The 23,614-nt window shown below is 42.3% G+C and overlaps 1 protein-coding gene across 3 annotated transcripts in view; it reads left to right on the top strand.

Moving 5' to 3' along the window:
• The window catches only part of LOC110509034 (cAMP-specific 3',5'-cyclic phosphodiesterase 4B), a 107,789-nt gene extending 94,975 nt beyond the window's left edge, over positions 1-12,814 (top strand). For 2 of the 3 annotated variants that reach the window (XM_036966732.1, XM_036966733.1), the window contains exons 9-17: positions 3,144-3,237; positions 5,248-5,453; positions 5,766-5,864; positions 6,766-6,930; positions 7,494-7,593; positions 9,013-9,167; positions 9,375-9,497; positions 9,740-9,922; positions 10,132-12,814. In XM_036966732.1, the coding sequence (XP_036822627.1) occupies positions 3,144-3,237; positions 5,248-5,453; positions 5,766-5,864; positions 6,766-6,930; positions 7,494-7,593; positions 9,013-9,167; positions 9,375-9,497; positions 9,740-9,922; positions 10,132-10,431 (1,425 nt within the window). In that variant the 3' untranslated portion in view covers positions 10,432-12,814. The remainder of the gene's footprint in view (positions 1-3,143; positions 3,238-5,247; positions 5,454-5,765; positions 5,865-6,765; positions 6,931-7,493; positions 7,594-9,012; positions 9,168-9,374; positions 9,498-9,739; positions 9,923-10,131) is intronic. The other variant, XM_036966734.1, reaches the window with a different exon arrangement.
• Positions 12,815-23,614: the final 10,800 nt, after the last annotated feature.

Raw genomic sequence — 23,614 nt, 5'->3', positions numbered from 1 at the left:
GGACCTGCAGGCTAGAGGACCTGCAGACTAGAGGACCTGCAGTGGTTGGAGGACCTGCAGTGGCTAGAGGACCTGCAGTGGCTAGAGGACCTGCAGTGGCTAGAGGACCTGCAGACTAGAGGACCTGCAGACTAGAGGACCTGCAGTGGCTAGAGGACCTGCAGTGGCTAGAGGACCTGCATTGGCTAGAGGACCTGTAGTGGCTAGAGGACCTGTAGTGGCTAGAGGACCTGCAGTGGCTAGAGGACCTGCAGTGGCTAGAGGACCTGCAGTGGCTAGAGGACCTGCAGACTAGAGGACCTGCAGTGACTAGAGGACCTGCAGACTAGAGGACCTGCAGTGACTAGAGGACCTGCAGACTAGAGGACCTGCAGACTAGAGGACCTGCAGTGGCTGGAGGACCTGCAGTGGCTGGAGGACCTGCAGTGGCTAGAGGACCTGCAGTGGCTAGAGGACCTGCAGTGGCTAGAGGACCTGCAGTGGCTGGAGGACCTGCAGTGGCTAGAGGACCTGCAGTGACTAGAGGACCTGCAGTGCCTAGAGGACCTGCAGTGGCTAGAGGACCTGCAGTGGCTGGAGGACCTACAGTGGCTGGAGGACCTGCAGTGGCTGGAGGACCTGCAGTGGCTAGAGGACCTGCAGTGGCTAGAGGACCTGCAGTGGCTAGAGGACCTGCAGTGGCTAGAGGACCTGCAGTGGCTAGAGGACCTGCAGTGGCTAGAGGACCTGCAGTGACTAGAGGACCTGCAGTGACTAGAGGACCTGCAGACTAGAGGACGTGCAGTGGCTGGAGGACCTGCAGTGGCTAGAGGACCTGCAGTGGCTAGAGGACCTGCAGTGGCTAGAGGACCTGCAGTGGCTGGAGGACCTGCAGTGGCTAGAGGACCTGCAGTGGCTAGAGGACCTGCAGTGGCCAGAGGACCTGCAGTGGCTAGAGGACCTGCAATGGCTGGAGGACCTGCAGTGGCTTCACTCAGCTGTGTAATGTGTGCGTGCGTGTGAGCGTGATGTGTTTGGAGGGAAGACCTCTGTGAGAGCGCCTGTGCAGTGCACGTGATTCTGTTGCCATGGCTTTCAGGTTGTCGTGTAATTGGTTGTTGCTGATTTGTGAGACCTGTGTTTGCTCCCTCTACCCAGCCCTCTCATTCCCTCACACCATCTTTCTCTCCTTCTGTTGTAGTTTTTGTAGTGAAAAACAAACAAGTAGTCTGGTAACTCCATTAACAACCCCCCATACTTCTCAATGGATATAAAATAACAGTAAACATTGATGGCGCTAGACATATTAAGACGAATGAAGACTGTGTCTGTTGGGGACTAAAAGTGAGGAGTGAGGGAAAGGAGGGGGTAAGAGAGGGAAAGGAGGGGGTAAGAGAGGGAAAGGAGGGGGTGAGAGAGGGAAAGGAGGGGTAAGAGAGGGAAAGGAGGGGGTAAAAGAGGGAAAGGAGGGGGTAAGAGAGGGAAAGGAGGGGGTAAGAGAGGGAAAGGAGGGGTAAGAGAGGCAAAGGAGGGGGTAAGAGAGGGAAAGGAGGGGGTAAGAGAGGGAAAGGAGGGGGTAAGAGAGGGAAAGGAGGGGGTAAGAGAGGGAAAGGAGGGGGTAAGGGAGAAGGTAAGAGAATGGGAGAGGAGGGAGGGAGAGAGAGAAGCAGTAGTTTGGTTGAATACCTACTGCAGTAGTTTGGTTGAATACCTACTGCAGTAGTTTGGTTGAATACCTACTGCAGTAGTTTGGTTGAATACCTACTGCAGTAGTTTGGTTGAATATCTACTGCAGTAGTTTGGTTGAAAACCTACTGCAGTAATTTGGTTGAATACCTACTGCAGTAGTTTGGTTGAAAACCTACTGCAGTAGTTTGGTTGACCACCTACTGCAGTAGTTTGGTTGAAAACCTACTGCAGTAATTTGGTTGAATACCTACTGCAGTAGTTTGGTTGAATACCTACTGCAGTAATTTGGTTGAAAACCTACTGCAGTAGTTTGGTTGACCACCTACTGCAGTAGTTTGGTTGACTACCTACTGCAGTAGTTTGGTTGAATCTGACCCTATGCTGTACATATTTATCTAGAAATGGTTGATTTGTTTACCAAATATCTCAAAACAGGTCTGTCATAAAGCCTATACCCAATAAGAAGACTTCATCCTTATATGGTATCAAACAAACAAGCCTATCCCTTGGGGTCCAATACTCCCATGTCAACGGAAAGTTCCAGGAAACTATTTATGCTACCCCCGGGACAGCCATATCCTGTTGGTCTCCATTGAGTATACCTAATACGGTGTTGTGTCATTTTCTGTTTCCCCTTTTAGATGTCTTGTTGGTCTATATGCAGTATATCTACAGTTAAATGGTGTCCTGTCATGTTACTTAGTTCATTGCCTTGCTGGTCTATATGCAGTATATCTACAGTTAAATGGTGTCCTGTCATGTTACTTAGTTCATTGTCTTGCTGGTCTATATGCAGTATATCTACAGTTAAATGGTGTCCTGTCATGTTACTTAGTTCATTGCCTTGCTGGTCTATATGCAGTATATCTACAGTTAAATGGTGTCCTGTCATGTTACTTAGTTCATTGCCTTGCTGGTCTATATGCAGTATACCTACAGTTAAATGGTGTCCTGTGATGTTACTTAGTTCATTGTCTTGCTGGTCTATATGCAGTATATCTACAGTTAAATGGTGTCCTGTCATGTTACTCAGTTCATTGTCTTGTTGGTCTAACACAGCAGTTATCAAAGCTTGATGATTAGTTGATGATTTAAATCAGCTGATTTAAATCCCTTGGGATCCCGAGGACTGAGTTTGGGAAACGCTGGTGTACGTGTCGTGTATCTAACCTAGTGTTGTCCTCCTTTTCTGTTACTCCAATTCAAGAGGACACAGTTGATGCCACTACCCGGGGCAGCCATTTCCTATTGGTTTTCATACAGTCTATATAATAATAAAACAACAATATATGCCATTTCAGCAAACGCTTTTATCCAAAGTGACTTAGTCATGCATGCATACATTTTATATACGAGTAGGCCCGGGAAACAAACCCACTTTCCTGGAATTGCAAGCTCCATGCTCTACCAACTGAGATACAGAGTCTATCTAATGGCTATCTAACATGGTGTTGTGTCATTTTGTGTCTCCCCAGTTCAAGAGGATGTTGAACCGGGAGCTGACGCACCTGTCGGAGATGAGTCGCTCCGGCAACCAGGTGTCAGAGTTCATCTCCAACACCTTCCTTGGTAAGTCAACACACACACTATTAAATACAGTACAAGTACACTTGAAACTAAATAACACATATTATTTATTCCACTGCTTTGATGGATGGACACTAAATGTTCCTCCTCAACCTGAATGGGGATGTTTTGGCTATTATTGGCTTCTCCACCGAGAGAATGAGAAAGAAGGAATACCTGATTAAGCAGGAGGATTGAAAAGGCTGGAGGGACAGAGAGAGAGAGAAAGAAATGTTGCAGAGTGGGGTATCGGTGTGGAGTTGCTCTGCACTAGTTTCAAACCAGTCAGATCTGGTCTGCTGGAGTGTTCCCTCTCTCACTGCAGAGAGATGGAGAGCTTCTACCCTTCCCAGGGACTCTGGAGTGTTCCCTCTCTCACTGCAGATAGAGGGAAAGGGAGACCTTCTACCCTTCCCAGGGACTCTGGAGTGTTCCCTATCTCACTGCAGATAGAGGGAAAGGGAGACCTTCTACCCTTCCCAGGGACTCTGGAGTGTTCCCTCTCTCACTGCAGAGAGAGGGAGAGGGAGACCTTCTACCCTTCCCAGGGACTCTGGATAGTTCCCTCTCTCACTGCAGAGAGAGGGAGAGGGAGACCTTCTACCCTTCCCAGGGACTCTGGAGTGTTCCCTCTCTCACTGCAGAGAGAGGGAGAGGGAGACCTTCTACCCTTCCCAGGGACTCTGGAGTGTTTCCTCTCTCACTGCAGATAGAGGGAGAGGGAGACCTTCTACCCTTCCCAGGGACTCTGGAGTGTTCCCTCTCTCACTGCAGAGAGAGGGAGAGGGAGACCTGCTACCCTTCCCAGGGACTCTGGAGTGTTCCCTCTCTCACTGCAGAGAGAGGGAGAGGGAGATGGAGACCAAAATTGTTTTGTGTTCTGCATTGATGCATGCACCTGTCAGGTTGAGGCAAACCATCTCTATGCCTCATAGAGAATAGAGTAGTGTGTGAAACAACACACACACACACACACACACACCACGTGTTACTCACATGTAGCGCCTCAAGAGAGGTCACTTCACCGCCACCACAACAAGCCACCTGCATACTGCCCAGCCCCTCCTCCAAACTATTCTGCTTAATATGACACATTTCTAAGGATTGTTATGGTTTGGAAAAAAAGGCTTTTATTTATCCACAACAGTATTCAATCACTTTTCTTGTATTTATCCATAACAGTATTCGTTCACTTTTATTTATCCACAACAGTATTCATTCACTACTCTACTTGGAATTGATGCCTCATTAAATATTATGGGAAGTTCCAGGAATTTCTCAATAGCTGATTTGTAACAGGTTATTTCTTCGTCATAAGTCATTAATAAAGTGTTTGCTACTTGTTGGCTATTTGCTTCTGGATGTTTCCTGGAGAAGAACAGATAAGGGAAAAGGAGAGTGACAGAGATGCGTGAGAGCTAGTAGAAGGGATTGATTACCATGCTAATTGAATGACTATCAGTAGACTGGAAGGAAGGTCTGGTCAGGGGTGTGACAAATGAAATGTGTGTCTGTAAGGAAACTAATACAGACCACTGATACATAGTCATATACAGATGTTGGATCTTAATTTGATCACCCTGCTGTTGAAGGAGATTTCCTACACAGCAGAAAATGCAAACTTGTAGTGGATTCAAGGTTTAAAAGGCTTCTAAAGTGTATACTATCCACTTGAAAATGTATCAGCCCATACAAAAAATGTAAATGAATTATAATCCACACAATAATTCATCATGTACTGTTGTTGAAGGATTATTTTCCTGCTGTGAGAAACCAGTCAAATTAAGATCCTACATCCATAGCATCCCTCTCACGTTTGTTGTTGGTATTTCAATAATAAATGAATGTGCCATATCGAGGTAGATGTCCATATGCACATAAATTGTGCTTTATAAATGTACATATCAATATAAATGTTATGCTCTGAGATCATGACTTCACCATTGTTGTTTGTATTTTCATTTTACGGTGCAGTAGTTTAACCTTCCTCCCTCCATCCCTCCCTCCCTGCAGACAAGCAGAATGAGTTGGAATTACCGTGCCCCATGGCCAAGACCAGAGAGTGGAAGAAGAGACCCCACCACCAGACCCAGCTGGAGGGTCAGGGGACCTTGACCCAGATCAGCGGGGTCCGGAAGCTCAGCCATTCCACTGGGCTCCAAGGCAGCAGCATCAGCCGCTTTGGGGTCAAGACAGATCAGGAGGACCTGCTGTCTAAGGTACTGGGGAAGTCTATATTAATAAACACTATGGGCCTGCACAGGAGGATACACTGTTACACAATACATAGAAATGTATTGTCTAGCACTGGTATAACTGTCTTTCATATAGAATAGGGAGTCATGTCATCTCTATTCATTCCATTTCTTTCTGCAACATTCAGAATGTTTCACCTCATTTAATTCACCCCAGAGGAGGTATATTCTATTTAAATTCAATTTAGGAAATTGAGGGAACTTCAGATTCAAGACTCATTCAAAATAAATGGCACTTTTTGATTAGTAAGTTGAAAATGTGAATCTCTCTCTCAGGACCTTGAGAACATCAACAAGTGGGGTTTGAACATCTTCAGGGTGGCCGAGCACTCCCACAACCGCCCGCTCACATGCACCATGTACACCATCTTCCAGGTCAGTGTTCTTCCTCTTTCTCTTCTTCCTCTTTCGTTACTGTCAGAGTGCAGTGTTTCCCCTGCAGGCGCACGCACACACACACACACACACACACACACACGCGCGCGCGCACACACACACACACACACGCGCACACACACACACGCACGCACGCACGCGCACACACACGCACGCACGCACACACACACACACGCGCACACACACACACACGCACGCACGCACGCACACACACACACACACCAGGGGTGGTTCTGCAGCACACAGCCTATAGTAGTGTATATCAGTTGTCTGTGTTGACTTAATGTATCCTCATCTTCTGGGTGAGAATCTGAATGATCACTGTAGTATGAACATCTAGTCATGAGGATGAATGTTTTACTCAGGTTAATGTTTTACTCAGGTTGATAGGTTGATGTTTTACTCAGGTTGATGTTTTACTCAGGTTGCTAGATTGATGTTTTACTCAGGTTGATGTTTTACTCAGGTTGATAGGTTGATGTTTTACTCAGGTTGATAGGTTGATGTTTTACTCAGGTTGATGTTTTACTCAGGTTGATGTTTTACTCAGGTTGATATTTTACTCAGGTTGATGTTTTACTCAGGTTGATATTTTACTCAGGTTGATATTTTACTCAGGTTGATAGGTTGATGTTTTACTCAGGTTGATGTTTTACTCAGGTTGATGTTTTACTCAGGTTGATAGGTTGATGTTTTACTCAGGTTGATATTTTACTCAGGTTGATATTTTACTCAGGTTGATGTTTTACTCAGGTTGATGTTTTACTCAGGTTGATGTTTTACTCAGGTTGATATTTTACTCAGGTTGATGTTTTACTCAGGTTGATAGGTTGATGTTTTACTCAGGTTGTGTGTTACATGTCCTGTGTGTCCCGTGCAGGAGCGAGACCTGATGAATACGTTTAAAATCCCTACGGACACCTTCGTGACCTTCATGATGACCCTGGAGGCCCACTACCACTCAGACGTAGAATACCACAACAGCCTCCACGCTGCAGACGTGGCCCAGTCCACACACATCCTGCTCTCTACACCCGCTCTGGACGTAAGTCACCTGACCTAGCTCTACTTATTATACTGCTGTTTTCTATTCTCCCTCCTCTCCCTCTCTTCCTCCACGTATTGTCAGAGACCTAGTTCACATCAGCCCAAATGATAAAGCCCGCAGCCACAGCTTGACTGCATGTTTGCCTTTTAGACCTCTGTAGCTGAAATGCTCAGTGTTGTTGCTTTTTTCATCTGTTGTTTATCCAGTCGGATCTTGAATTACGATTCTGTTCTCTAGCAACATGTCTTCTTGATTTGTTTTGAATATGCCGACTAAAGGGAGTGACGAACACCATCTCCCATAACAGACCTTAAAGTCATAATAAATCATGTATACGAGCAAGTGACACCACTCAACCGAAATATGTCATCGCTGCTCAACCTAGATAGGTCACACAATAATGAGTTACGACCAGATGAATGTGTTACTCTATCTTGCCAAGCAGATTTTTTTTTTACTACAATGTGAAGCCTTTTACTATCAATGTGGAAAACTCATCAAGTCTCTCCGGTTTCCTTTCCTTTTGCTCTGCCCCTGTCTCTCGTCCTGTCCAATCATAGGCCGTCTTCACGGATCTGGAGATCTTGGCGGCCGTCTTTGCGGCAGCCATCCATGACGTGGACCACCCTGGGGTCTCCAACCAGTTCCTCATCAACACCAGTGAGTACTTTCTTCTTCAAAAGCTAACAACAGTGAGTACTTTCTCCCTCAAAGGCTAATAGTGAGTACTTTATCCCTCAAAAGCTAACAGTGAGTACTTTCTCCCTCAAAAGCTAGCAACAGTGAGCACTTTATCCCTCAAAATCTAGCAACTGTGAGTACTTTATACCTCAAAAGCTAACAACAGTGAGTACTTTCTCCCTCAAAAGCTAACAGTTAGTACTTTCTCCCTCCAAAGCTAACAACAGTGATTACTTTATCCCTCAAAAGCTAACAACAGTGAGTACTTTATCCCTCAAAAGCGAACAACAGTGAGTACTTTCTCCCTCAAAAGCGAACAACAGTGAGTACTTTATCACTCAAAAGCAAACAGCAGTGAGTACTTTATCACTCAAAAGCTAACAGTGAGTACTTTCTCCCTCAAAAGCTAGCAACAGTGAGTACTTTATCCCTCAAAATCTAGCAACAGTGAGTACTTTATACCTCAAAAGCTAACAACAGTGAGTACTTTCTCCCTCAAAAGCTAACAGTTAGTACTTTCTCCCTCCAAAGCTAACAACAGTGAGTACTTTATCCCTCAAAAGCAAACAGCAGTGAGTACTTTATCCCTCAAAAGCTAACAGTGAGTACGTTCTCCCTCAAAAGCTAGCAACAGTGAGTACTTTATACCTCAAAAACTAACAGTGAGTACGTTCTCCCTCAAAAGCAAACAACAGTGAGTACTTTCTCCCTCAAAAGCAAACAGCAGTGAGTACTTTATACCTCAAAAACTAACAGTGAGTACGTTCTCCCTCAAAAGCAAACAGCAGTGAGTACTTTATACCTCAAAAACTAACAGTGAGTACGTTCTCCCTCAAAAGCAAACAGCAGTGAGTACTTTATCCCTCAAAAGCTAACAGTGAGTACGTTCTCCCTCAAAAGCTAGCAACAGTGAGTACTTTATACCTCAAAAACTAACAGTGAGTACGTTCTCCCTCAAAAGCAAACAACAGTGAGTACTTTCTCCCTCAAAAGCAAACAGCAGTGAGTACTTTATACCTCAAAAACTAACAGTGAGTACGTTCTCCCTCAAAAGCTAACAGTGAGTACTTTATACCTCAAAAACTAACAGTGAGTACGTTCTCCCTCAAAAGCTAACAGTGAGTACTTTATACCTCAAAAACTAACAGTGAGTACTTTCTCCCTCAAAAGCAAACAGCAGTGAGTACTTTATACCTCAAAAACTAACAGTGAGTACGTTCTCCCTCAAAAGCAAACAACAGTGAGTACTTTCTCCCTCAAAAGCTAACAGTGCTGAATGAATAAGTTCTGCTACTTTAGTACTACTTTATGTTATCCTTTACTATATCTTTGACTATATTTTATCCCCTCAATTCTTCCCCATTGCTTCTAATAGTCCATCTCTCTCTCTGTGTCCAGACTCAGAGCTGGCCCTGATGTACAACGATGAGTCTGTCCTGGAGAACCACCACCTGGCTGTGGGCTTTAAGCTGCTGCAGGAAGACAACTGTGACATCTTCCAGAACCTGACCAAGAAAGAACGCCAATCCCTCCGCAGGATGGTCATAGACATGGTGAGAGAACGTCCAAGTTCTGACCAAACATATTCATATGAGCCTTCGACCGTGGATCGGTCAGTCCGTTGGTCGGGCCAGTTTTCTATCTCTGTCTCAATTAAATGAGATATATTAGGTTTTTTGGCATCAAAGATCACAAATCATATATGACTGCATCATAAACATGTAGAAATCACTAACAACAATCTCTCTCTCTCTCTCCAGGTCCTGGCCACAGACATGTCTAAACACATGAGCCTATTGGCTGACCTGAAGACCATGGTGGAGACCAAGAAGGTGACCAGCTCTGGAGTGCTGCTGCTGGACAACTACACAGACAAGATACAGGTAGGAGATCACACTCCTGCATAGGAACGCATGTGTGCCACACACACACACACATACACACACACACACACACACACACACACACACACACACACACACACATACACACACACATACACACACATACACACACACACACACACACATACACATACACACATACACACATACACACACACACACACACACACATACACACACAACCAAACTCACACAACCCTCTCTCCTCCCCTCTGTTGCAGGTGATGCGTAACATGGTTCACTGTGCTGACCTCAGTAACCCCACCAAGTCTCTGGACCTTTACCGTCAGTGGACCGACCGCATCATGAACGAGTTCTCCCACCAGGGAGACCGCGAGAGGGAGAAAGGCATGGAGATCAGCCCCATGTGTGACAAGCATACGGCTTCAGTGGAGAAGAGCCAGGTAGGTTACTAACACACACTGTATAGAGGTAACACACACACACACGCATACGTACAGTACTCACACTGCTCACATATACACATCCTACACAAACATACATACTGTATAACAGTAACACACACACACACACACAACCCCCTCTAGTGTGGTTATTACAGTATGTACACTATTGTATCTTTAAATCACCTCTCTCACCTCCCTCTCTGCAGGTGGGTTTCATAGACTACATCGTCCACCCGCTGTGGGAGACATGGGCCGACCTGGTGCACCCAGACGCCCAGGACATCCTGGACACCCTGGAGGACAACAGGAACTGGTACCAGAGCATGATCCCTCAGAGGCCCTCTCCCCCCTTCTGCACCGGTGACGGAGAGGGGGACGGAGAGGGAGGACACAGATTCCAGTTTGAGCTGACGCTAGATGATGAACAGGATGGAGAGATGGGAGTGGAGGAGGGCGAGAGAGGGACGGAAGAGGGGTGGTCGCCAGTTGAACAGGGCGGAGTGTAGATGAACACACGTGGGGCTTCCCCCACATAATGAGTCGTGACCTGCTATCTTCATAAATGGAAGCACCAGTTTTAGGTTGTGTTTCACATCTTGTTTTACTGCAGTGGAGGAATCCTGCAATCTGGCTCTTTGGCGTTGCTCTGCTTATGCACTAGGGCCTGACTGGCTTTGGGCCCATGCAGAAGAGGGTGGGGAACCACAACACTTGATTTGGGAGCCCTCAGGAAGAAGAGTATGAAGAGTTGAAGAGTGATGCCTTGAAGGAGTCCTGTTGAAAATGCTAGTGTGTGACAGAATCTTGGTTTTTGGTAGCCAGATAATACAATCTTTGTTCTGACAAATACTGAAGATGACACTAAGCTAGGCGAAGACACTCTGTTGCGTTCAATTGGGACAAGATGAAATACTTGCACTTCAGAGCGATCTTTGTTCTTCGTGACTATTTTCGAGTACATGTTTTGTTTTGTAACAGGATGGGTTGTTGCCGGGTAGCATCCTATGTTCAAACTAGTGATCCACAGGTGTTTATAACAAAGAACATCTACCCAAAGAACATCTACCCTAAGAACATCTACCCTAAGAACATCTACCCTAAGAACATCTACCCTAAGAACATCTACCCTAAGAACAAGTGTTTAAAGACTTTTGTGTGCCTTTTGTTGTTTACGACAGGGTATTTTGGACGTGATTTTATAATTTATTGAACAGGTTTGAACACGTCTTCCTGATGTTTTTTCGGCAATAGTCGCACAAGTTGCACTTTTTCTAAGGGTAGGAAGGGAGCTGGGAAAATGTTTAAACTAAAGAGTCAATAAATCTACTAATGAGAGGTTCTTCATTACAGCCAATTCATGACTCTATACATGTATTGTTGTATGGTACCTCACACATTTCAAATCAATATCAACAAATGCCACAGAACCTACATGTTCCATTTTCACAGCAAAAGGCAGTTTGCAAACCTGTTACTTTTGATTTTACATATTTGCTTCACCGTAAAGCAATGATCTCGATCTTTTCCCATGTAATCTGTCAAAACCAAGACGCTCCAAAGACGTCCTGATTAATGCACATTAACAGCCGAATGGAACTCTGCCCTAAGAGAGGTGTATTGCCATACCTGATTAAAACTTCAATCAAATTTCTTCATATATATATATAAATATATATATATATTTTTTTTTTTGTAATTTTCCATATCACCCTTCCAAGAATGGAAGAGGTGTAAATTTGATATCTTAATATAATGAATGCATATAATTAAATAATTGAGGCCAATCAAAGTAAACCTTTGAATGGTTTCTTTCCAGACAGAGAGAGAGAGACATCTGATATTCTGAAGCCCAAGACCAAAGTCAAAAAAACAAACCTCTATTCAACAATGTCTGATGTCAGCTAATGTTACTATTTTGCCATATTCTCCTTGAGCTGACGAGGTGTCAGGATATGGCAAAATAGTTTAGGCAGAAATGGCAGAACAAAAACTAAACCAAAAAACAAATGTCATCTTTTTAAATGTTGATTCAATGATAATTTAATGTAAATCTAAAATGTCCCCTGTAGTTTTCTCCATAATTTCTGTCAAGCACTTTGACCAGTTGGATAGCTCAGCGCCTAGTTGCTAGTCTGTCAGCAATACATCTAAATGGTACTGCGATGTAAACTGCAGCTCTCAGCTGTGGGGAGATCAGCAGAACATCACTATGTGACAACATTTCCCACATTTACTCTGTGTGTGTGTGTGTGTGTGTGTGTGTGTGTGTGTGTGTGTGTGTGTGTGTGTGTGTGTGTGTGTGTGTGTGTGTGTGTGAATGAGGAAAACTTAGCCACTCAATCTCCTCTTCTTTTCACCTAGTTCTGTGTCAAACCTTGAACTGTCTGAAACAGTGTATTTATAATCTTTCATCTGTAAATAGAATAATATTTATAAAATGTACATTTGGTATCATTTATATGCACTACCATTACTTGTCAAAACAAGTCAAACATTTGTTCAACTGTATAATCCTCAAGATTTACACAGAACATTCTTAAACAGCCTTTCAGATTCACAATGGTGACATTGGTGACAATGGTGACATTGGTGACATTGGTTACAATGGTGACATTGGTGACAATGGTGACATTGTGAATTGTTAAACTGATTGCCAAGAAATGTCAATTGCCAACTTGAATTTCTCAATAAATTGTTTTGGGGAAATACTCTCAAACTAAACCATTCCAGGATTTGAAATTCAAATGGTTGGTTAGGATCTGGAAATCCCTAAATCTACAGTAGTCTACAGTAGTCTACAGTAGTCTACAGTAGTCTATAGTAGTCTACAGTAGTGTACAGTAGTTTATAGTAGTCTACAGTAGTCTATAGTAGTCTATAGTAGTCTACAGTAGTCTATAGTAGTCTATAGTAGTCTACAGTAGTCTATAGTAGTCTACAATAGTCTATAGTAGTCTACAGTAGTCTATAGTAATGTACAGTAGTCTACAGTAGTCTATAGTAGTCTATAGTAGTCTACAGTAGTCTATAGTAGTCTATAGTAGTCTACAGTAGTCTATAGTAGTCTACAATAGTCTATAGTAGTCTACAGTAGTCTATAGTAGTGTACAGTAGTCTACAATAGTCTATAGTAATGTACAGTAGTCTATAGTAATGTACAGTAGTCTACAGTAATGTACAGTAGTCTATAGTAATGTACAGTAGTCTATAGTAATGTACAGTAGTCTACAGTAGTCTATAGTAATGTACAGTAGTCTACAGTAGTCTATAGTAGTCTACAGTAGTCTATAGTAATGTATAGTAGTCTACAGTAGTCTATAGTAGTCTAAAGTAATCTATAGTCGTCTATAATAGTCTATAGTAGTGTACAGTACTCTATAGTAGTCTACAGTAGTGTACAGTAGTCTATAGTAGTGTACAGTAGTCTATAGTATTCTATAGTAGTGTACAGTAGTCTATAGTAGTCTACAGTAGTTTATTGTAGTCTACAGTAGTCTATAGTAGTCTACAGTAGTCTATAGTAGTGTACAGTAGTCTACAGTAGTGTACAGTAGTCTATAGTAGTCTACAGTAGTCTATAGTAGTCTATTGTAGTCTACAGTAGTCTATAGTAGTCTATAGTAGTCTATAGTAGTGTACAGTAGTCTATAGTAGTGTACAGTAGTCTATAGTAGTCTACAGTAGTCTATAGTAGTCTATTGTAGTCTACAGTAGTCTATAGTAGTCTACAGTAGTCTACAGTGGTCTGTAGTAGTGTACAGTGGTCTACAGTAGTCTACAGTAGTCAAACGCACAACATCTCTTGGGCGGTGCTTGGCAGAAACGTAATTCCTTTGTTTCCCTTGTTTTCCTGTTGTTATCTGGAGCCATATGAAGGCTGCATTGTTCCTATATTATGTACGGTGACGGGTCATTGTTCCTATATGATGTATGTATTGAAATATTACATTGTTTAAGATGTACTTATATTTCCCATGTATTTCTCAAAAAGTCTCACACAATGTATGGTAAGGTATTGTATATTGTGATAAACAAATGTTTTGTATGAAATGATTAAAATGAGCATGAATTTGTCATGTTTTGTGTCTTAACTTTCTGTAATTGTAGTGTCATATAGGATGTAAGTCAACTTTAGTTTTGAAGGAACAACATACAGTACATTTAAATGAAGTAGACTGTGGTAAAAGCATCTAGTCCAGCATTTTTCAAACCTCTCCTCGTCAACTAATCTCCCAGACCTTTCAGCATGTTGTGGTTCTGAACTAGCACACCTGATTCACCTATTCAAGGGCTTGAAGTGATTAAGTGACGAGCTGAATCCCGGTGTGCTAGGTGATAAATACATAGAGCGTCTCGGGGTTCCCAAGGAGAGGTTTGAACAAGGCTTCATTAGTCTACTCAAAAGCCACTGGCTGCCCTCCAATACCGTCACAATGTATCCTTCCTTCCTCCCATCGTTGATGTCATCACAGATCTGACATGACTTGATGGGTAAAAACAACATAGACCAATAGAAACCTTCCTTTCACCTACTATGCGATCATTTGGTGGCAGCGGTGGGGTGTCCCCTGTCCGGCGGTGTCCCCTGTCCTGCGGTGGACCCCAAGGCTCATCCTGTCTAGACCGGAAGTGATGAGTGCATCACAATGGCTGCAGGAGGCCATCGACGAGCTACACCAGTTGTTGCACGACCTTGGGCCGTATCTGAAATGGCAAAGGCAGGAGCAGAGTATTTGGTGGTTGCATTACACCTCGCCAGTAGCATGATTACCTCAAGGAAGCAAAGAAGGGAAGATTTATTTTAAAAGTGTTGGGACAAAGGCTTCTCTCCACTGGGATGTTGTTGACTTTGCTGTTACAGACTGCTGCTGGAAGCAGGAAAGAATGTAAACAGGAACAGTGATGCTATGCGTTCGGCCCTGTGGGCGCTAACCTCATTCACATTGCCACCAGACACAGTATCACAGCCCAGTGAGGTATAGATGGGATCAGGTATACATGGTTGTTAACATAAGGGCTGAGCCGTTCCCTACAGGGTAGGGTGTCTTTCCAGAGAAACCATCATTATTCATTGTCATGTTGATGCTGTCACTGTGATACATAATGTAGTAGGACAACTTCCTCTACTGTTCCTGTAACTTATTGCCTTTCTATTTATTTATCCAGGGAAGTCACATTAAGATGTATTTCTCTTTTTATAGTGAGTCTCTTCTGCTTTTTCTTCTACTTTCATAATAATACTAAGAAATAGCTATTCAGTCATCATTTAATTTGGTTAATTTGATGCCTGTCACTCTCTCTTCTACAATAACTATTCCTATGTCCTGTAGTCATGGTACCAACTCATCTATTCATATGGACTGTAGTCATGGTACCAACTCATCTATTCATATGGACTGTAGTCATGGTACCAACTAATCTATTCATATGGACTGTAGTCATGGTACCAACTCATCTATTCATATGGACTGTAGTTATGGTACCAACTCATCTATTCATATGTACTGTAGTCATGGTACCAACTAATCTATTCATATGTACTGTAGTCATGGTACCAACTCATCTATTCATATGTACTGTAGTCATGGTACCAACTCATCTATTCATATGTCCTGTAGTCATGGTACCAACTCATCTATTCATATGTACTGTAGTCATGGTACCAACTCATCTATTCATATGTACTGTAGTCATGGTACCAACTCATCTATTCATATGGACTGTAGTCATGGTACCAACTCATCTATTCATATGTACTGTAGTCATGGTACCAACTCATCTATTCATATGGACTGTAGTCATGGTACCAACTCATCTATTCATATGGACTGTAGTCATGGTACCAACTCATCTATTCATATGGACTGTAGTCATGGTACCAACTCATCTATTCATATGGACTGTAGTTATGGTACCAACTCATCTATTCATATGTACTGTAGTCATGGTACCAACTCATCTATTCATATGTACTGTAGTCATGGTACCAACTCATCTATTCATATGTCCTGTAGTCATGGTACCAACTCATCTATTCATATGTACTGTAGTCATGGTACCAACTCATCTATTCATATGTACTGTAGTCATGGTACCAACTCATCTATTCATATGGACTGTAGTCATGGTACCAACTCATCTATTCATATGTACTGTAGTCATGGTACCAACTCATCTATTCATATGGACTGTAGTCATGGTACCAACTCATCTATTCATATGTACTGTAGTCATGGTACCAACTCATCTATTCATATGGACTGTAGTCATGGTACCAACTCACCTATTCCTATGTACTGTAGTCATGGTACCAACTCATCTATTCATATGTACTGTAGTCATGGTACCAACTCATCTATTCATATGTACTGTAGTCATGGTACCAACTCATCTATTCATATGTACTGTAGTCATGGTACCAACTCATCTATTCATATGTACTGTAGTCATGGTACCAACTCATCTATTCATATGGACTGTAGTCATGGTACCAACTCATCTATTCATATGTACTGTAGTCATGGTACCAACTCATCTATTCATATGTACTGTAGTCATGGTACCAACTCATCTATTCATATGGACTGTAGTCATGGTACCAACTCATCTATTCATATGGACTGTAGTCATGGTACCAACTCATCTATTCATATGGACTGTAGTCATGGTACCAACTCATCTATTCATATGGACTGTAGTTATGGTACCAACTCATCTATTCATATGTACTGTAGTCATGGTACCAACTCATCTATTCATATGTACTGTAGTCATGGTACCAACTCATCTATTCATATGTCCTGTAGTCATGGTACCAACTCATCTATTCATATGTACTGTAGTCATGGTACCAACTCATCTATTCATATGTACTGTAGTCATGGTACCAACTCATCTATTCATATGGACTGTAGTCATGGTACCAACTCATCTATTCATATGTACTGTAGTCATGGTACCAACTCATCTATTCATATGGACTGTAGTCATGGTACCAACTCATCTATTCATATGTACTGTAGTCATGGTACCAACTCATCTATTCATATGGACTGTAGTCATGGTACCAACTCACCTATTCCTATGTACTGTAGTCATGGTACCAACTCATCTATTCATATGTACTGTAGTCATGGTACCAACTCATCTATTCATATGTACTGTAGTCATGGTACCAACTCATCTATTCATATGTACTGTAGTCATGGTACCAACTCATCTATTCATATGTACTGTAGTCATGGTACCAACTCATCTATTCATATGGACTGTAGTCATGGTACCAACTCATCTATTCATATGTACTGTAGTCATGGTACCAACTCATCTATTCATATGTACTGTAGTCATGGTACCAACTCATCTATTCATATGTACTGTAGTCATGGTACCAACTCATCTATTCATATGGACTGTAGTCATGGTACCAACTCACCTATTCCTATGTACTGTAGTCATGGTACCAACTCATCTATTCATATGTACTGTAGTTATGGTACCAACTCATCTATTCATATGTCCTGTAGTCATGGTACCAACTCACCTATTCCTATGTACTGTAGTTATGGTACCAACTCATCTATTCATATGTACTGTAGTCATGGTACCAACTCATCTATTCATATGTACTGTAGTCATGGTACCAACTCATCTATTCATATGGACTGTAGTCATGGTACCAACTCACCTATTCCTATGTACTGTAGTCATGGTACCAACTCATCTATTCATATGTACTGTAGTCATGGTACCAACTCATCTATTCATATGTACTGTAGTCATGGTACCAACTCATCTATTCCTATGTACTGTAGTCATGGTACCAACTCATCTATTCATATGTCCTGTAGTCATAGTACCAACTCATCTATTCATATGTACTGTAGTCATGGTACCAACTCATCTATTCATATGTACTGTAGTCATGGTACCAACTCATCTATTCATATGGACTGTAGTCATGGTACCAACTAATCTATTCATATGTACTGTAGTCATGGTACCAACTCATCTGTTCATATGTACTGTAGTCATGGTACCAACTCATCTATTCATATGGACTGTAGTCATGGTACCAACTCATCTATTCATATGTACTGTAGTCATGGTACCAACTCATCTATTCATATGTCCTGTAGTCATGGTACCAACTCATCTATTCCTATGTACTGTAGTCATGGTACCAACTCATCTATTCATATGTACTGTAGTCATGGTACCAACTCATCTATTCATATGTCCTGTAGTCATGATACCAACTCATCTATTCATATGTACTGTAGTCATGGTACCAACTCATCTATTCATATGTACTATAGTCATGGTACCAACTCACCTATTCCTGCTACAATTGTGATATCTTGTTATCTTACTACCTTCTTGCCCTTTGTGCTGTTGTCTGTGCCCAACAATGATTGTACCCTGTTTTGTGCTGCTACCATGTTGTGTTGCTACCATGTTGTTGTCATGTGTTGCTGCCATGCTGTGTTGTCATGTTGTGCTGCTACCATGTTGTTGTCATGTGGTGTTGCTACCATGCTGTGTTGTCATGTGTTGCTACCATGCTGTGTTGTCATGTTGTGTTGCTACCTTGTTGTTGTCATGTGTTGTTGCTCATGTTGTGTTGCTACCATGTTGTTGTCATGTTGTGTTGCTACCATGTTGTTGTCAAGTTGTGTTGCTACCATGCTGTGTTGTCATGTTATGTTGCTACCATGCTGTGTTGTCATGTTGTGTTGCTACCATGTTGAGGGCATGTTGCTACCATGCTGTGTTGTCATGTTGTGTTGTTACCAGGTTGTTGTCATGTTGTGTTGCTACCATGTTGTTGTCATGTTGTGTTGCTACCATGCTGTGTTGTCATGTTGTGTTGCTACCATGTTGTTGTCATGTTGCTACCATGTTGTTGTCATGTTGTGTTGCTACCATGCTGTGGTGTCATGTTGTGTTGTTACCAGGTTGTTATCATGTTGTGCTACTACCATGTTGTTGTCATGTTGTGTTGCTACCATGTTGTTGTCATGTTGTGTTGCTAACATGCTGTTGTCATGCTGTGCTGCTACCATGTTGTTGTCATGTTGTGTTGCTACCATGTTGTTGTCATGTTGTGTTGCTACCATGCTGTGTTGTCATGTTATGTTGCTACCATGTTGTTGTCATGTTGTGCTGCTACCATGTTGTTGTCATGTTGTGTTGCTACCATGCTGTGTTGTCATGTTATGTTGCTACCATGCTGTGTTGTCATGTTGTGTTGCTACCATGCTGTTGTCATGTTGTGTTGCTACCATGTTGTTGTCATGTTGTGTTTCTACCATGCTGTGTTGTCATGTGTTGCTACCAGGTTGTTGTCATGTTGTGTTGCTACCATGTTGTTGTCATGTTGTGTTTCTACCATGCTGTGTTGTCATGTGTTGCTACCAGGTTGTTGTCATGTTGTGTTGCTACCAGGTTGTTGTCATGTTGTGTTGCTACCATGTTGTTGTCATGTTGTGTTGCTACCATGTAGTTGTCATGTTGTGTTACTACCATGTTGTTGTCATGTTGTGTTACTTCCATGCTGTGTTGTCATGTGTTGCTACCATGTTGTTGTCATGTTGTGTTACTACCATGCTGTGTTGTTGTCATGTTGCTACCATGTAGTTGTCATGTTGTGTTACTACCATGCTGTGTTGTCATGTTGCTGCCATGTTGTTGTCATGTTGTGTTGCTACCATGTAGTTGTCATCTTGTGTTACTACCATGCTGTGTTGTCATGTTGCTGCCATGCTATGTTGTCATCTTAGGTCTCTCTTTATGTAGTGTTGTGTTGTCCAACTTGTCATGATTTGTGTGTTTTGTCCTATATTTCTATTAAATTAAATAAAACATGGAATCCCGTCCCCACAGGGGCCTTTTGCCTTTTGGTAGGCCGTCATTAGAAATAAGAATTTGTTTTTAACTGACTTGCCTAGTTAAATAAAGGTTAAATAAAAAAATATATATAAATACCAATACACACTATTAAAATGACTGTAGTAGGCCTTTAAATCTGACATGTCTGTTCAGTCTAGTTTGTGTTGTCCCCATCTCAGCAGGATGTATTAGCTGTATCTTGAGACGCTGGAGGAAATTCAAACCCTTTTTCCTGCCGATTCAGAGAAACTCCACTGTTTACCGTACACACGGTCACACAGGCCAGCTTTTTCCATGTTGCCTTGGCAGCGAACTTTGTTTTGAAACTCCCGACAGAGGTCTTGTGGTGTGTGGGTGACTGACGTCAATGGGCTGGGGATCGTCTACTCAACTTCCCAAACCCAGTAGCCAGCCCATCACCAGGGGTTGAAGCATGTGGTGGTGGAGGGGCCTGTGGAGCCAGGGTCCCAGCTGCCAGTCCTCGCGACCCAGGCTTGGGGCCTCAGGGGTCGGGCCAAGGGGGTGGGGATTGGGGGAAGAGAACCACTTCCAGTAAAACAAACTGTGCATTCTCTGGTTCCACATATGAAAATAAATGTATTCATGGAGCTCTCCTTGCGAGTTGAGATGTTAATTTAGAGTTAGCTTGACAGCAGAGGCTCAAGTCCGCTGTAGTCAGGCAGTGGGACTTCATTGGAATGACTGGTTCAGGAAATGTGTCAGAATTCAAGTCAAGGTTTTGACTCAGAGGAACATCCCTTTCATATCAGGCAGGTGTGTGTACTTTACCCCTCTTTACACTCAGATCCAGGTACAAAGAATACGATTTCTACCTCCTCACATCATCAGAGCTATCATGCTGCAATTCCACCTAAGACTTACACCACACCAGTGTGTTGCCAGTGTTTTATGTTAATGTCAGCTCCAGTGTTGTGTTTCCAGTGGTTTATGTTAATGTCAGCTCCAGTGTTGTGTTTCCAGTGTTTTATGTTAATGTCAGCTCCAGTGTTGTGGTTTATGTTAATGTCAGCTCCAGTGTTGTGTTTCCAGTGGTTTATGTTAATGTCAGCTCCAGTGTTGTGTTTCCAGTGGTTTATGTTAATGTCAGCTCCAGTGTTGTGTTGTGTTTCCAGTGGTTTATATTAATGTCAGCTCCAGTGTTGTGTTGCCAGTGGTTTATGTTAATGTCAGCTCCAGTGTTGTGTTTCCAGTGGTTTATGTTAATGTCAGCTCCAGTGTTGTGGTGTATGTTAATGTCAGCTCCAGTGTTGTGTTTCCAGTGGTTTATGTTAATGTCAGCTCCAGTGTTGTGTTTCCAGTGGTTTATGTTAATGTCAGCTCCAGTGTTGTGTTGCCAGTGTTTTATGTTAATGTCAGCTCCAGTGTTGTGTTTCCAGTGGTTTATGTTAATGTCCGCTCCAGTGTTGTGTTTCCAGTGGTTTATGTTAATGTCAGCTCCAGTGTTGTGTTTCCAGTGGTTTATGTTAATGTCAGCTCCAGTGTTGTGTTTCCAGTGGTTTATGTTAATGTCAGCTCCAGTGTTGTGTTTCCAGTGGTTTATGTTAATGTCAGCTCCAGTGTTGTGTTTCCAGTGGTTTATGTTAATGTCCGCTCCAGTGTTGTGTTTCCAGTGGTTTATGTTAATGTCAGCTCCAGTGTTGTGTTTCCAGTGGTTTATGTTAATGTCAGCTCCAGTGTTGTGTTTCCAGTGGTTTATGTTAATGTCAGCTCCAGTGTTGTGTTGCCAGTGTTTTATGTTAATGTCAGCTCCAGTGTTGTGTTTCCAGTGGTTTATGTTAATGTCCGCTCCAGTGTTGTGTTTCCAGTGGTTTATGTTAATGTCAGCTCCAGTGTTGTGTTTCCAGTGGTTTATGTTAATGTCAGCTCCAGTGTTGTGTTTCCAGTGGTTTATGTTAATGTCCGCTCCAGTGTTGTGTTTCCAGTGGTTTATGTTAATGTCAGCTCCAGTGTTGTGTTTCCAGTGGTTTATGTTAATGTCAGCTCCAGTGTTGTGTTTCCAGTGGTTTATGTTAATGTCAGCTCCAGTGTTGTGTTTCCAGTGGTTTATGTTAATGTCAGCTCCAGTGTTGTGTTTCCAGTGGTTTATGTTAATGTCCGCTCCAGTGTTGTGTTTCCAGTGGTTTATGTTAATGTCAGCTCCAGTGTTGTGTTTCCAGTGGTTTATGTTAATGTCAGCTCCAGTGTTGTGTTTCCAGTGGTTTATATTAATGTCAGCTCCAGTGTTGTGTTTCCAGTGGTTTATGTTAATGTCAGCTCCAGTGTTGTGTTTCCAGTGGTTTATGTTAATGTCCGCTCCAGTGTTGTGTTTCCAGTGGTTTATGTTAATGTCAGCTCCAGTGTTGTGTTTCCAGTGTTTTATGTTAATGTCAGCTCCAGTGTTGTGTTGCCAGTGTTTTATGTTAATGTCAGCTCCAGTGTTGTGGTTTATGTTAATGTCAGCTCCAGTGTTGTGGTTTATGTTAATGTCAGCTCCAGTGTTGTGTTTCCAGTGGTTTATATTAATGTCAGCTCCAGTGTTGTGTTTCCAGTGTTTTATGTTAATGTCAGCTCCAGTGTTGTGGTTTATGTTAATGTCAGCTCCAGTGTTGTGTTTCCAGTGTTTTATGTTAATGTCAGCTCCAGTGTTGTGTTTCCAGTGTTTTATGTTAATGTCAGCTCCAGTGTTGTGTTTCCAGTGGTTTATATTAATGTCAACTCCAGTGTTGTGTTTCCAGTGGTTTATGTTAATGTCCGCTCCAGTGTTGTGTTTCCAGTGGTTTATGTTAATGTCAGCTCCAGTGTTGTGTTTCCAGTGGTTTATGTTCATGTCAGCTCCAGTGTTGTGTTTCCAGTGTTTTATGTTAATGTCAGCTCCAGTGTTGTGTTTCCAGTGGTTTATGTTAATGTCATTAAACCAAGTCGTACCTGCTGGTCTGGTCTGTCTCAGTGTCTATGCTTTTGGATAGAGAGCAATCACTGCAGCTGTTCACCCCATGTTAGTTGTCAAATGAACATCCTCAAATCAAAATCCAACCTTCATTTACCAGTTGTGACGCACAGAGCTTTCAAACTCAGTTTTGGACGAGACTGATTTTTTTTAATCCTATTTAGACTTTGTACTCAATTTTGACATTAGAATAAATGTTTCTGACCCATATCGATGCCACACAGGCTGTTTCCAAAGGGATTAGTTGCTTTTTAAAAGCAGTCCTCTTTAACCCCTAGAGTCAATTGATGCACCTGTGCATCACAAGGTGACATAATTTTGAATATTTAATAGCACCCTATGTGTTTATGGTAGAAGCTTGCCGTTTCTATGGGATACAGCAGTAAATATAAAATGCAATGTTTTATCAAATATATATATTTTTTTATACATACTGGTGTCCTAAAATTCCAAATCAAATGGCAAAATTATACTTTTTTTATGACCATCTTAAAACAATTGCATATGTTAGCTTAGTAGATATTGCAGTCTAAGGGCTTAAACCTACTTAAAGTTCACATTTAGCGATTGTTATGGAAATGCCAGCTGAAAAGTATCAGTGGCCTGGCTTTGGCCCCAAGTGAGAGCAGGGCTGTCGGAGCCATGGCCCAGGGAGACACGGGTGCCGGCCCGCGTTGACGGAACAAGAAAAGGTCTGAGCCTTTTGGGTAAAACTCTGGGGAATCTCAGAAAGCTTGTCTGTCGGTAACGAATGTCTCTATGGAATAAAGAGAAGATATCCATGAAAATGACATACAGGAGGAAAAACGACAAACAATCAAAACGCCTGTTCTGTTGCACCAGGCAAAAAT

This window comes from Oncorhynchus mykiss, chromosome 28 (assembly GCF_013265735.2).
Source record: "Oncorhynchus mykiss isolate Arlee chromosome 28, USDA_OmykA_1.1, whole genome shotgun sequence".
In the NCBI taxonomy this organism is placed as follows: domain Eukaryota; kingdom Metazoa; phylum Chordata; class Actinopteri; order Salmoniformes; family Salmonidae; genus Oncorhynchus; species Oncorhynchus mykiss.
The sequence above is the reverse complement of the archived record's forward strand: the minus strand, read 5'-3'. Positions and strand labels throughout refer to the sequence as shown.